Genomic DNA, 12,987 nt, shown 5'->3' on the forward strand with positions numbered 1-12,987 from the left:
GTTAGGTGAAGTGGAGTGTGTAGTGGAGTAGAGGTAGGTGAAGTGGAGTGTGTAGTGGAGTAGGTGAAGGTAATGTGGTAGTAGGTGTAGTGGAGGTGATAGTGGGTTAGGTGAAGTGGAGTGTGTAGTGGAGTAGAGATAGGTGAAGTGGAGTGTGTAGTGGAGTAGGTGAAGGTAAAGATGGGAAATTCTAACAGGACACAGCAATTTCTAAAAAATAGGGACACGAACAAGGACACGGCAGGGGACACGGCAAATTTTTTAATTTTTTATAAATATTTTTATTTTAATACATATTAATTATTTTATTTATTTATTATATTTTTTAAATAATTAATTTTTTTATTTTATTTTACATACACGTGTTTATTTATTTTTTATTAATGTGTATGAGTATATATTATCTTACAATATGTATTATATATTATCTTATAAATATATTATATGTTATTTAATAACTATTATATAATATATAATAATAATAGTTAGACCCTCAGATAAAACGACCGAAGCAAGGGAGAGAGAGAAGGAGAGAGGGAGACAAGTCGAGGTCGCGATCGCGAGAGAGAGAGAGAGAGAGACAGATTGTGAAGGCGAGAGAGAGACAGATCGCGATCGTCTGGGGTGTTCGATTGTTCGATCAACTGATGGAGCTTGGAGCTTCGATCTTCGACTGGATTCATGGAGCTTCGATCTTCGACAGGTTTGTCTCTCTTCACTCTCTTCCTTCACACTCTCTCCTTTGTCTCTCCCTCCTTGCCGTGTCTCACGCCGTGTCCAGATCTGGACACGCATGTCCCCTACAAGAAAAACAATTAAATTAAATGGACACGGCAGATGGCGTGTCCCGTACGTGTCCCCGGCGTGTCCCCGTGTCCGACACCGCCACGGCGCTGATTTTGCTGTGTCTATGCTTCATAGATTATAAGCTTGAACAAAACAACTTAAGATATAATAATAAAACAAAAACCATATAAATTTATAAGAATTAGTGTTATATTGCGTTTTTTATTATCTTTAAATGATATATTCATATATATAACATATAATAAATATATAAAATTATATAATTCATGTGTCCACATGTCTTATCATGCATTTTTTTGAAAATTAACGTGTCGGCGTGTCCATGTCGTGTCCCGAGTCCGTGTCCATGCTTCTTAGCCACTAATCGTGGGAACATTTGGAAAGGCATGAAGCATGACCATCATGTAAGGGCACCTCACACTAAGCTTATGCGAAGGTATAGTGCTAATTATGGGCTATGGACCAACAATGCCTTAATCGTGCAACGCCTTAGGCACGCAATGGCCCGTGCAAAATACTGCTAAAACCACATCGATCCACATCAATCCGCACCGTTCTATCACTAACCGCGGATTAAACTTTAAATTCTATAATCCGTCTTCGAAACCGCTCCGCTCCACTATAGTTAATACATATATATTTTTTAGCCTCTAATGAAATATCAAAATAAAAATAAGTGCGAGAGAAATTTAAGATGTAAAATTTGTTACAAATTAGTAGTTATATATATGAAAAATATTACGTAAAATTAGTTTGTGTTATATGTATGAAAAATATTATGCAAATTAGTATTATAAATTATGCAAATGTTTAATAATTGATTAGAATATTTTCAATCCGCCAATTCGCCCAAAACTGCCCAAACCGCGATTTGTCAATCTGCTATTCGGTTTATAATTTTACTCTCAAACTGCCCGAACCGCACCGCACACAAAGATTATGTTGTAGGTGTGCAAGCGACCCTCAGTCATGCGTAGGGAAAAGAAAGGCCCCGTGGCTATTCGAGATGCACATAACAGGAGATCATATTCATGTGATGGAAGTTTGTCAGCTAGGATAGGGGGCTACACTAGCACAGGGTTGGAAAACATCAGTTGGCTTAGCTGTGGGCAACAATTCTTGTGGACAGTTGGATGGCAAGAGGCGTCTTGATGACATTGGACCCTTCGGTGGGGGCAAGCACCTTGCTCATGGAAGAGATCGTGTAGCGAAGCAGATGGTTGGCCATATGTGGATGTGCAGTTAGGGACAATATGTCTTTGGGAGGCATTTGAAGTGTGGGACTTAAGAAAGGGAATTGTTCTTGCATGAAAAAACATTGGGCCTACAAATATCAAGATGGGTGCAAATTCAACACTCAGATGGTCTAAAGAGATTAGTGGGCTTGGACTTGGTGTTGTTTAAGCACCACACGGGTAAAAATTTATTCCACTGTGCACTCAAAAGAGTCGGCTTGTGACATAATGTCATGTCTAAAGAAACTTAAAATGTACAAGGTATAGTAAAAAGAGAGAAAAAAAGAATGCTTTTAAAAAGCGACAAAAGAATAAAAACGAGAATATTAAGAAATATAAATGGGCTAACAAAGAGGTTTAAATGATAGTTAGAGATGCTAACCTTTATACTATATTAGGTTTAAAGAACATTTCCATTGTGAAGTTGAGAGAAATAAAAACAAGAGAATTTAATTAGATAAAGTGTATAAAAAGTGAGGATTCAAGGGTGTTAGCAAATGATAAGGAAAGGTCGAACACTTAATAAAATAATTTAATAAAAATATAATGACTAAGAAAAAGATTGATTAACCAACTCGGCCTAGCCCAGTTGGCCACCATGCCTTTCTTAGGGTTTAGTCCCAAGGAGGTTATAGGTTCAATTCCCCTTAGGAGGGTTGAATTAAGAGAGTGTAAACACATAGGTGATTTGCCAAGGGTTGGGAGATTTTCTCCCATAAGTGTTAATCTAACAACTAACATTTGCCGATCAAAAAAAAAAAAAGAAATAGATTGATAAGTGCGGGGAGTACTTTATATATAAAAATAAAGGAGATATCTAAAATTGCAATTATAGGAATTAAGTTGATGAGTTATATTTATCGCGGGAGAGAGTGCTTGACCCTCGCTTAAAATTTGCAACAACAATATCAGAGAATCAGTTTGGAATTATGCATGGTACAACTAAAAAGAAAATAGAGTACAGAACATGAGAAAGACAGGCATTTGACAAAGTGAACCACCTAAAAAATTATGCGCGTCCACACCCTCAAGTAGATGGGATGAGACTTGGCTGCATTGAGTTGGGTGAAGAAATTGTTAAGTGATGTAAACTGGAGTGTCAATGTATTCTCAACGAAGCACCTATAGCAATTAGCAACAGACTACATATAATAAATAAATAGAACTCTAACCAGATTATTTTTAACTAAACATCCATGGCAGCAACAAGATTGAAAAAAATATTCGTCATCACTTGGTAATTGTAAACCACTTTGAAAGAAGTACAAGAAACCCACCACAAGGCCAATTCACTCACTTTAAGATGTTCGGGGATTTTGTATAATTCATCCTCTGCATGTTTTACTTCATTCTCAACCTGATTTGCTACGTCAACGTTCTTTCCCCTTTTCTTTGCCAACTCTTGTTCTACATATCTCAACCTGTTCCAAGAAATAAAATGGTAGATAGAAAAGGGAAAACACTCCACTAATTAATAAATCTAATTTCTTTTGAAGAAACAATACAGAGTCAACCCCTTCAATATTAGCCAAATATTTCTGCAGGAAAAACAAACTAGTAATTCATTAATAACACAATTGCAACGAAATAAACTTCAATTCTCAGTGGCTTACCAAAAAAACTTTCATATGTGATTTTCCAAACTCCAAGAAACTTGATCATTCAGTAACATCAATGATGTATGTCCTTTTTGTAAATTATTAGTGTAGAAATATGAAATAATCGAAGCCCCAGTGTTGGCTCATTTGGACAAGACCACACTATTTTATTAACCCCCTACAATAATGAATTGGCCAGACAATTAGGTAATCAATTGCCCCTACAAATTGACTTCAAAATATGGAGAAATTAAGGCTCTGTTTGGAAGAGCTTTGGAATTGTAATTCTACCTCTTGGTTTGCACGTGGTGTTTGATTGTAGTTTTCAAAAATTAATTCCACATCCACTTTTGAAAACTCCTTTCCGGCGGAAAAATTTGGCAAACCTGGTCGTCCCCCGGACGTCCGGCAGGTTGACCGGAACGGTGTACTCCTTTTTTTTTTTTTTTTGCACCTGTTATTTTTATATTTTAAATAAAAAATATTTCTAGAATTTTTTTAAAATTTCTTTATGAGCTTTGAATAGGATTTTGGACTGTGTGTTTGGTTATGAGTTGTAAAGTTTTTTAATTAAATATCATATGTCACATCATTCATTTCAAACTCAATTCATTACTTTCCAAAACTCTTTTCAAAACTTATAACCAAACAAATTTTTCACACTCAAATCATAATTCCAAAACTCACACTCAAAATACAACTCTTATTCTCAAATCATATTTAGCAAACTCTACCAAACACTACCTAAGTACTTAAGTTGTTTCTATAGATAACATTAACATAATCGGGCATAAAGCCTACAGTCATTAAAAATTAACTCAAGTCCACTCGGCAGGAAAGAAAATATTTCAAACAGCATAATTTTTTTTTTTTTTTTTTTCAAGATGTGCAGCATGCAATACCTTGTATACTTTTTAAGAGAATTATGCAAGAATGGTATAAAAAATAGTCCTTGCCACTTGAGGACTTAAGACCACCTTTTTGGTGCCACCTCTATTCCACTGCTGAGACACCTTGCCAGACCTTTTTTGCAACTACCCGTTGAGGATTATGGAACTGCCACAACAAATAGTTGCTTGAAGTCAATTTTTCTATGCCCTACCCAAGTAGATCATATCAAATCAAGCTACGCAATGCCACACCATTTTTTTATGAAGAATCACATAGGGACAAATCAGAAAGGTCATGTACATTGATGCCGCACACCCCCCCCCCAGCCACCCAAAACACACACACAAAAAAAGTGAACTGCATGAAATCAAGCATATGCTGTTTAAATTATAACCTCAGTTCTTGGGCCTAATTGGAAGGGCAACAGAGTTGAATTTCAAGTTTCCTCCTTTGATATATGATTGGGAAGGTCGGGATGAGGGGAAGACGGATCACTTGGTGAATTAGGAGTAGTTTATCTTCCTAGAAGAAAAGGGGGCCTTGTCATTGGTAACATAATGGCTAGGAACATTGCTCCTCTTCTTGGAAAGTGATTATGGAGATTTCCCGTCGAATGTAATTCATTATGGCATTCCATTATTAAAAGTAAACATTGGGTTCAAGTCAATGGCAGAGATACTCCTGTGGTTAGTAGGGGTAATTTTCGATCTCCATGGACATCTATTTGTTGTATTCTCCCACTTATGTGTAAGTTTCTTTCTGTGAAAGTGGGCAATGGGAAAAATGTTCAATTTCAGGAGGATGTTTGAGTGGGGTGAATCTTCCTTTGACGGGGCATTCCCACATTTATATAGTGGTTTGTTCTCAAAATATTTTCATTGCTTCTTTGACATGCTCTAATTTGGCACCAATTTCTTGGAATTTTAACTTCATTAGAAATCTTAGTGATTAGGAAGCTCTTGAGTTGGCATCTATGTTATCTTTGCTTGATAAATTATCGTTGCCTCCAAAAGTTTGTCATAGACGGGTCTAGCTAAACGACTCTTTCAATATCTTTTCATGTGTGTCCTTTTTTGATATAATCATTGATAAGCCCAACATTTCTTCTTTTCCATTTCACAAGAGTATTAGGAAAGCGGTAGTGCCTCTTAAGGTGAAGGTTTTTATGCAGTCGTTAGCTCATGGAAGCATTATGACCAATGATATGTTTCAAAAGAAGAGACTGGCTCATTTTCTTTATCCTCAATGGTGCATCATGTGCAGAAGGAATGGGGAATCAATGGACCATATATTTTTGCATTATCTCATGCCTTTGAATTTATGGCATCGCATATTTCTTTTAATTGAAGACTTGGTCCTATGAGTTGTGGAAAGGAAAACTTGAAAAAGTTGTACCTTTGGATAATGGCTACTTCGTATTTAAGATCAATAATGAACAAGCTTTAAAGTTCATTCTTGAAGAGAGGTCGTATCATTTTGGGAGCAAAGAGATTGCTATCAAGAAATGGCACCCTAGTATGCCTCTTACTATGAATGTTTTCTCAAGTGTGACGACTTAGATAAAGGTTTTTAATGTGCCTCTTGAGCTTTGGACTGAGGAGGGATTGAGTTACATAGCAAGTCCAATCGGTAATCCATTGTATCTTGATGAGTTTACTCAAAATCATAGTTGTTTAACATGTGTTAGAATTTGTATTGAGGTGGAAGCTACCAAGGAGATTCCACCCTCCTTTGTTATTAACTTAGGATTTTTATTGACTTAGGATATGGTAAATCTTTTGAAATCAAAGTAAAAATTCCTTGGAAATCCCAAGTCTGTGAAAAATGCAAAAAATTTGGTCATAGTGTCATAGTACAAGGACCTGTCCATCTAAGCCTAAAACTCAAGCTCCAAGTATACCCAAACAAGAATGGAAGGCTATGGTTCAACAAGTGGCCGACACAATGGGAGCTAAGCCAAGTCAATGGGAAGAAGTGAAAAAGAAAAAAGGAAGTTGATGCTCCAGGAGTTGATATTGTTTCTACCCATCCTTCATTTTCATCAAATGTGTTTGATGTTCTCAACTTTTGTGTGGCTAATGCGAAGATTTTCTTTTTTTGTGAATCTAAGAGTGTGCCTAAATGAGGAAGAGAAAGAAATTGAGGAGATGTGGGTAATCTAAATGGGCTAGCTCTTCAAAGATCCTCACGTCCCAAGGGGGCTTCAAAAACATTTTTAGATGGAATATTCATTGTTTCATGGATAAATCCGTCTTCAAGAGATGAGAACAAGAAGCTCCTTGAGAGAATTTCAAATCTTAAGCTTGGTAGAGAGAATGCTAACCTCTTCCTCAAGTCTAAGAAATCTAGCCGTAAGACTTATATAAGATAGTAGGCATTGCCCTTTAGCTTTGCATGTTGTTTGTTGCCTTGGCCTAGGTCTTGGACTGTAAGAGTTTTTTTTAGTGCTAAGCCTTTGATTTGTATGCTTGCTTTGATGGATTGCTCGGCCGTCTTTCTTGTCCCCCTTGGGTTGTATTGAGCCTCACTGTAATATCTTTTTTTGGGGTATATCTAACACGCTTGCCTACCCAAAAAAAATAAAAATATATATATTCATCATTATAAGCAAATCAGCACTATCGCGATAGAAAATTCATCACAATCAACACTATTGAACCAGATAAATTCAATAGAAGAAGAAAGAAATTAACACAGAACCTGACAACCCAGGTGCAAAATCAAAACAAGGTCTGGTTAACCAAAAGAAAAAACAAATAAAGCAGATGCACAAAGAGATGCATAACATAAGAGAGAAATCAGACTATAGATGAGAGTGATGGAGATTCATAATAGAGGAGCAAAGAACATAGAAGGCACCAAAGACTATTGGGGGGAGGGGTGTGGGTCAGTGATGATGCAGCCCAACCAGATAACAAAAGTGGTGGACAATCTAGAGTGCAAAGTTTATGTGAAAGTACAGAGTTTCAGAACTCAAAGTAAGCGTATTAGTGTAACTGTGTAAGTGATTTAAGGGAAATACCATCTCTATTTATTGAAAGTGAGCACATGCACGTCGCTACATGTTCTAATCAATGTTGCTGACAAATCTATGTCCAAGGTGGCAGCAAATCCATGTCGTCAAGACATCAACAAATCTATGTCAGAGGTTGTTGAACATAAATTTCAACCAAATTTATGTTAAAATTTCAAATACGGTCAATCAATCAATGACACATACAGAGCCTACGGTAGAAATGTTGTAAGCAATCACTTCCTAAAAAGATCAATATGATCCATTGAAGTGCATAATAAAGTACAACAACATCGTGTTTCAACGATGTCATTCAAGATATCCAAGTGATACGTAGAGCCTACAAGACTTGAAGAACTCAATCAAAATATGACACTCAGCATGGGACTATGGCCATGTTTGTTTGGGCGGACTGGATTAGCATTCCCATGATTAATAGTCCTAGACTACCAATCCGTTGGATTATGTATCCTATCTTAACTAATAGTCAAGTTTAAAATAATTAATCCGTACTTCAATTGTTTAACCAAATATCGGATTAATAATTTTATTGGACTATTAGTCCAATCCTAAGTTCATGTCCACCCAAACAAACATGGCCTATAGGGAATAAAATTTGGGAGATTAACATGATCAACCGAGTTCATTATGATAACATTACAACATTGTCATAATAGTTTGAAATTTGCAACACGCGCTCTTATCACATGAATTTCAAATTCAAAATAAAGATAAAGCGTTCTCAGAAATCAAAGAGGATTAGTGGATCAAAGATTAGAAATCAGAAGGAGAGAGAAATCAAAGATTGGAGATCAACTAAAGAGTGAGACAGAGAGAACTCAGAAGACTACACCACAAACATATAGGACAATGGCAATCAATAGGCAAAAGGTTCCACGCCCAACAATTGCACCTTGTCAATTCAGGGACAATTCAATAAAAATATTTTTTTTCCTTAGATTTTCTTCTTTTAAATTTTATGTTCCTCACTAATCGAAGGTTTCATTTGATTAAAATGTGTAATTAACGATCTGGAATACAGAGCAAAAATAGGAACCTGCTATCGAATAATCAACACTGTTTAGTCCAAAAACTAAACAGTAGACATTTGTAACATGAATTTCGAAATGTGTTGAAACATTTCACCTTTCAAAATTTGTCTACAAAGGTTGTGACAAATCCATGCCATAATATTCAGTAATCAGTTAAGCCAAGTTGTTAGGCTGTTAAAACCCCATGCACTACATTTTGGTGAGAAGACTTGCATTTGAGGCAAAGGAACCAAGCTTCTAGAAGCTTCCAAGAGATATCTAATATGATAAGGTTTTCCTCTCAGTTCAATTGTCCTAAGGCAACTTGACTCGAGCAGGGCAGAGAGCCACAAAAATATGTTTGTCTTTAGCCACAAGCCTCAAATTCATTTGGCATCCCTAGGTCCTACCTCTTGGCAAAGATTAGGAGACCCATGAGGTGTGACCAATTATGTGTCCCTGACACATAGAGCTTTGTATGATGATGTGTAAGGAAAACATCGCTGCATACATTTCTAAGACACAGGGTCGGTGCACAAGTATACATAGAATGAAAACAAAGCGCGGGCGTGCACGCGCGCGCGCGCACACACACACACACAGATACGAAGTCTCAAACATGGCAATGGGTTTAGAAGAAAGTCTATCAAAAGGAAAACAAACAAATAAATAATAGAGAGAGTATCAAACATGTCAGAGAATAAGAAAAAGAAGACAACAAAGGGTCTAGTTGGAGAAAGAAAAAAAAAAAAAAAAGGAGGGGGGGAGGGGATCAAATATAGTTGGGGTATAGAAGATGTAGAAGACTGAAATAGAGGATGCAATCGATCGCTCTTCCGCATATTTTCTGTTATCTAATTCTATTTGTTTAGGGATTGCTTTTTCTCTATAAAAAGACCTTCCTAAACATGAGATTAGGTATCTTAGCAATTGTGTTTTCATAGAAAATATATTTTCTCTATAGAGAGTTGAGTTTCAAAAACTCATAAAATACTTTGCATCGTGCATCGTTTGCTCTATACTCTTGGTCGATTGGATAATCGGAGCCGTTCGTGAACGGAGATCGAAGCTGAAGCTTCAGGGAATCCTGAAGATCAAGAAGGCTAATTGGGTCATGTTGTGCTCGTAAGAGTTACTACAAAACATTGTGTTGGGTAAACCTAGGTGAAGGTTATAAGTCCTCTCAACTTTGTGTTTGTATTCTTTGATCATAGTGGATTTTCTCCAAATGTTGGGACCATGGTTTTTTACCCTGTTGGCTTTTCCAAGTAAAATCTTGTGTTCATGTGTTGATTGCTTTGTATTACAGTTTTCAGTTATCTTCCATTTTCATATCATTATACTGGAAAATTGCTTTTTGATTAATGGATATATTATATTGTCTATCTATTTTTGTCCATAATCATTGCTTCTGTTATGTCACTTTATTTCCTATCACATTCTGTTTCACAAGGTATTCTTGTTTTTTATGTGTTTCAGGACTATGAAGTTGACTTGATGATTACTTTGCAAAAGATTACCCAGAATTCTGTGTTTGTGGGTATCATGGGGTTTTAGGATTTTATCTTTTGTCAAATTGTAATTTGTACAAATTGAGTTGTAATATTGTGTCACAAAAATGAAAAAAGGAGAGATTGAAATAGGATATTTTGTGTAGGCCATTTCTGGTGATCAAAATTGGGGGTTTAAGAGTAGTTTAATTGTGTGACGGTATTTCGGTCATTGCACATGCTCAGTCAGCCCCACACAAGAAGTTTGGAAAATTCAATCCCTTACCCATCAAGGTAATGTTTGCATACATATTCTCACCATTTTGAAAACGGTTTTACGCAAAAATAAATAAATAAATATTGTTTTCCAAACTCTTGATTTAAAATCGTGTGCAAAATCGACAGAGCAATCGATCGCATTAGGAAAGAGATCGATCACTGTTGGAGATCGATCCCCTATCAGTCGCTATGCTTTGACCGAAAAAAAAACCTTGTGATCGAAAGGCGATCGATCCCTCTTGGATCGAACGATCTCGCTAGAGGATGCGATCAATTGCTCTACTGCATATTTTTTGTTTCCTAATTATAAAAAGACCTTCCTAAATACGAGATTAAGTATCTCAACTATTGTGTTTTCATAGAGGAAAAAAATAATAATAATACAAAGTTGAGTTTCAAAAACCCATAAAATACTATGCATTCTTGCATCGTTCGCTCTACAATCTTGGCCGATTGAGTAATCGAAGTCGTTCGTGAACAGAGATCGGAGCTGAAGTTTCGTGGAATCTTGAAAATCAAGAAGGCTAATTGGGTCATGCTATACTCGTAGGAGTTACTACAAAACATCGTGTTAGGTAAACCTAGGTGAAGGTTGTAAGTCCTCTCGACTTTGTGTTTGTAATATTTGATCATAGTAGATTTTCTCTGAGTGTTGAGAGCGTGGTTTTTTACCCTGTTGGGTTTTCCACGTAAAATCTTGTGTTCATGCATTGATTGCGTGTTCATGCATTGATTGCTTTTACTTGATTTAATCTCTTTAATCAACTTAATTGAACTTAAAATTAAGAATTTTAATTGATTGAAATATTCACTCTAGGCAGTGAATATTTGGACTCTATAATTTCAAAGACGGTGTAAGAATTTATGTATTATTGATTGATGTCTTGATTGATAGATTACAAGATTCATTAATTACAATTCCTATACAATCTATATATAGAAGAAAATGTGGTAGTAGGTGTAGTGGAGGTGATAGTGGGTTAGGTGAAGTGGAGTGTGTAGTGGAGTAGAGGTAGGTGAAGTGGAGTGTGTAGTGGAGTAGGTGAAGGTAATGTGGTAGTAGGTGTAGTGGAGGTGATAGTGGGTTAGGTGAAGTGGAGTGTGTAGTGGAGTAGAGGTAGGTGAAGTGGAGTGTGTAGTGGAGTAGGTGAAGGTAAAGATGGGAAATTCTAACAGCCCCCCGCAAACTCAAGGAGGAGAGAAACTAACCAACTTGAGTTTGGAGAGAGTAACAAAACAAGAAAATACATAAAAATAAAAGAGGATAGGAGACACTGTATGGTCGTGTCAGACCATTGGTGAAGACACTGGATGGTGGTGTCATAACATTGTAGAGGACACTGTATGGGGGTGTCATAACGTTGTAGAGGACACTGTATGGTGGTGTCATAACGGTGTAGAGGACACTGGATGGCGGTGTCAGACCGATGTAGAAGACAGTTTATGGGGTCATGTCGGACCGTTGTAGAAGACAATGTTGTGACAGTTTACGGAGTCTTGCTGGACCCTTGTAGAAACTAACCGGAATCAATGTCGGGACAGTTTACAGAGTCTTGTCGGACCCATAAAGGAGCTAACCGGAATCAATGTCGGGACAGTTTACAGAGTCTTGTCGGACACTTGTAAAAACTAACCGGAATCAATGTCGGGACAGTTTACAGAGTCTTGTCGGACTCTTAAAAAGTTGCACCCTCAAAAGGTGTGCCCAATTTTGTCAAAAGGCGTGCCATCAAAAGGCGTGCCCAATTCATCAAAAGGCGTGCCATCAAAAGGCGTGTCCACTTTGTCAAAAGATGTGCCATGAAAAGGCGTGCCAGTTTGTCGGGCGGCAAGAGGCGCGCGATACGCGTGGCTGCCTCGGCTATTTAACCAAGACGAAGGCTGAGGCTGAGGCATACCATTCTGAAACCTCTGAAACCAACCCTTCGCTGAAAAAACTCTGCCTCTGCGGAGAGAGAAACTGTGGAACACTTTGTTGCCATTCTGTCACCAACCCTTCCGAACATTACCAGTCTGAAATTGCTATTTCGCTGAAACACTTAGCAACCCAAAAACATGGCCTCTTCTTCCCGTCCAGCTACCCAGAACCTGCTCACGCTCTTTCCAGAACTGAACGAGCCCACAAGAGAAATAACTGGTGCGGTGGCCAGTGAACCTCAACCAAACACCTCTGGTTTTGCTCCATTGAACTTTCCGATGCGGTCGGTGGAGCAAAAAATGGCGGTGCAAACTGATATTGAGGCTAATCAGTATACTCTGAAGTCATGCGTGGAAACCATGACGGCGGTCACAAATTTGTCGAACCGGCTGCAGAGTAGGACAAATGAGGTGCAGCATTTAAATTCCCAGCTGGCTCTGCTCCAACGCATGTATAAGGATGCGCGAGCAGAGATAAGTGTGCTGAAAGCAGAAAATAAGGAGCTGAAGCGGAAGGCCACTGTGATGTTCCGATTTGGAGGTCCGCCGTATGCTGCAGTGGAGGAGTATGGAGGAGTGAACGTGCTCGGCGGCGTAGGAAACACGGAGGCAGCACCGTCAAGGGCCGCCCAGGACGGAGGAAAGAAGAAGAGATCTGCAGCAGAGTAGAGAAGAAAAATCCCACTGTGGGTGTTGGGTGTGTTATGGTGGTTTTTTTTTTTTTTT

The 12,987-nt window shown here is 37.8% G+C and overlaps 1 protein-coding gene and 1 long non-coding RNA gene across 2 annotated transcripts in view; both read right to left on the minus strand.

Annotated features, from left to right (window-relative positions):
- LOC114296851 (integrator complex subunit-like protein) overlaps positions 1–12,987 on the minus strand; it is a 29,194-nt gene that overhangs the window by 6,065 nt on the left and 10,142 nt on the right. The window contains exon 3 of the mRNA XM_028241187.2: positions 3,340–3,463. Coding sequence (XP_028096988.2) covers positions 3,340–3,463 — 124 coding nt within the window. The remainder of the gene's footprint in view (positions 1–3,339; positions 3,464–12,987) is intronic.
- On the minus strand, positions 4,541–7,288 carry LOC114296852 (uncharacterized). Its single transcript, XR_003641312.2, has 2 exons — positions 6,855–7,288; positions 4,541–4,696 (listed from the first exon to the last, which is right to left on the minus strand). It is a non-coding gene; the product is annotated as an uncharacterized LOC114296852 (long non-coding RNA).

Source organism: Camellia sinensis, chromosome 3, assembly GCF_055761805.1.
Source record: "Camellia sinensis isolate YWXY chromosome 3, ASM5576180v1, whole genome shotgun sequence".
NCBI classification, from domain to species: Eukaryota; Viridiplantae; Streptophyta; class Magnoliopsida; order Ericales; family Theaceae; genus Camellia; species Camellia sinensis.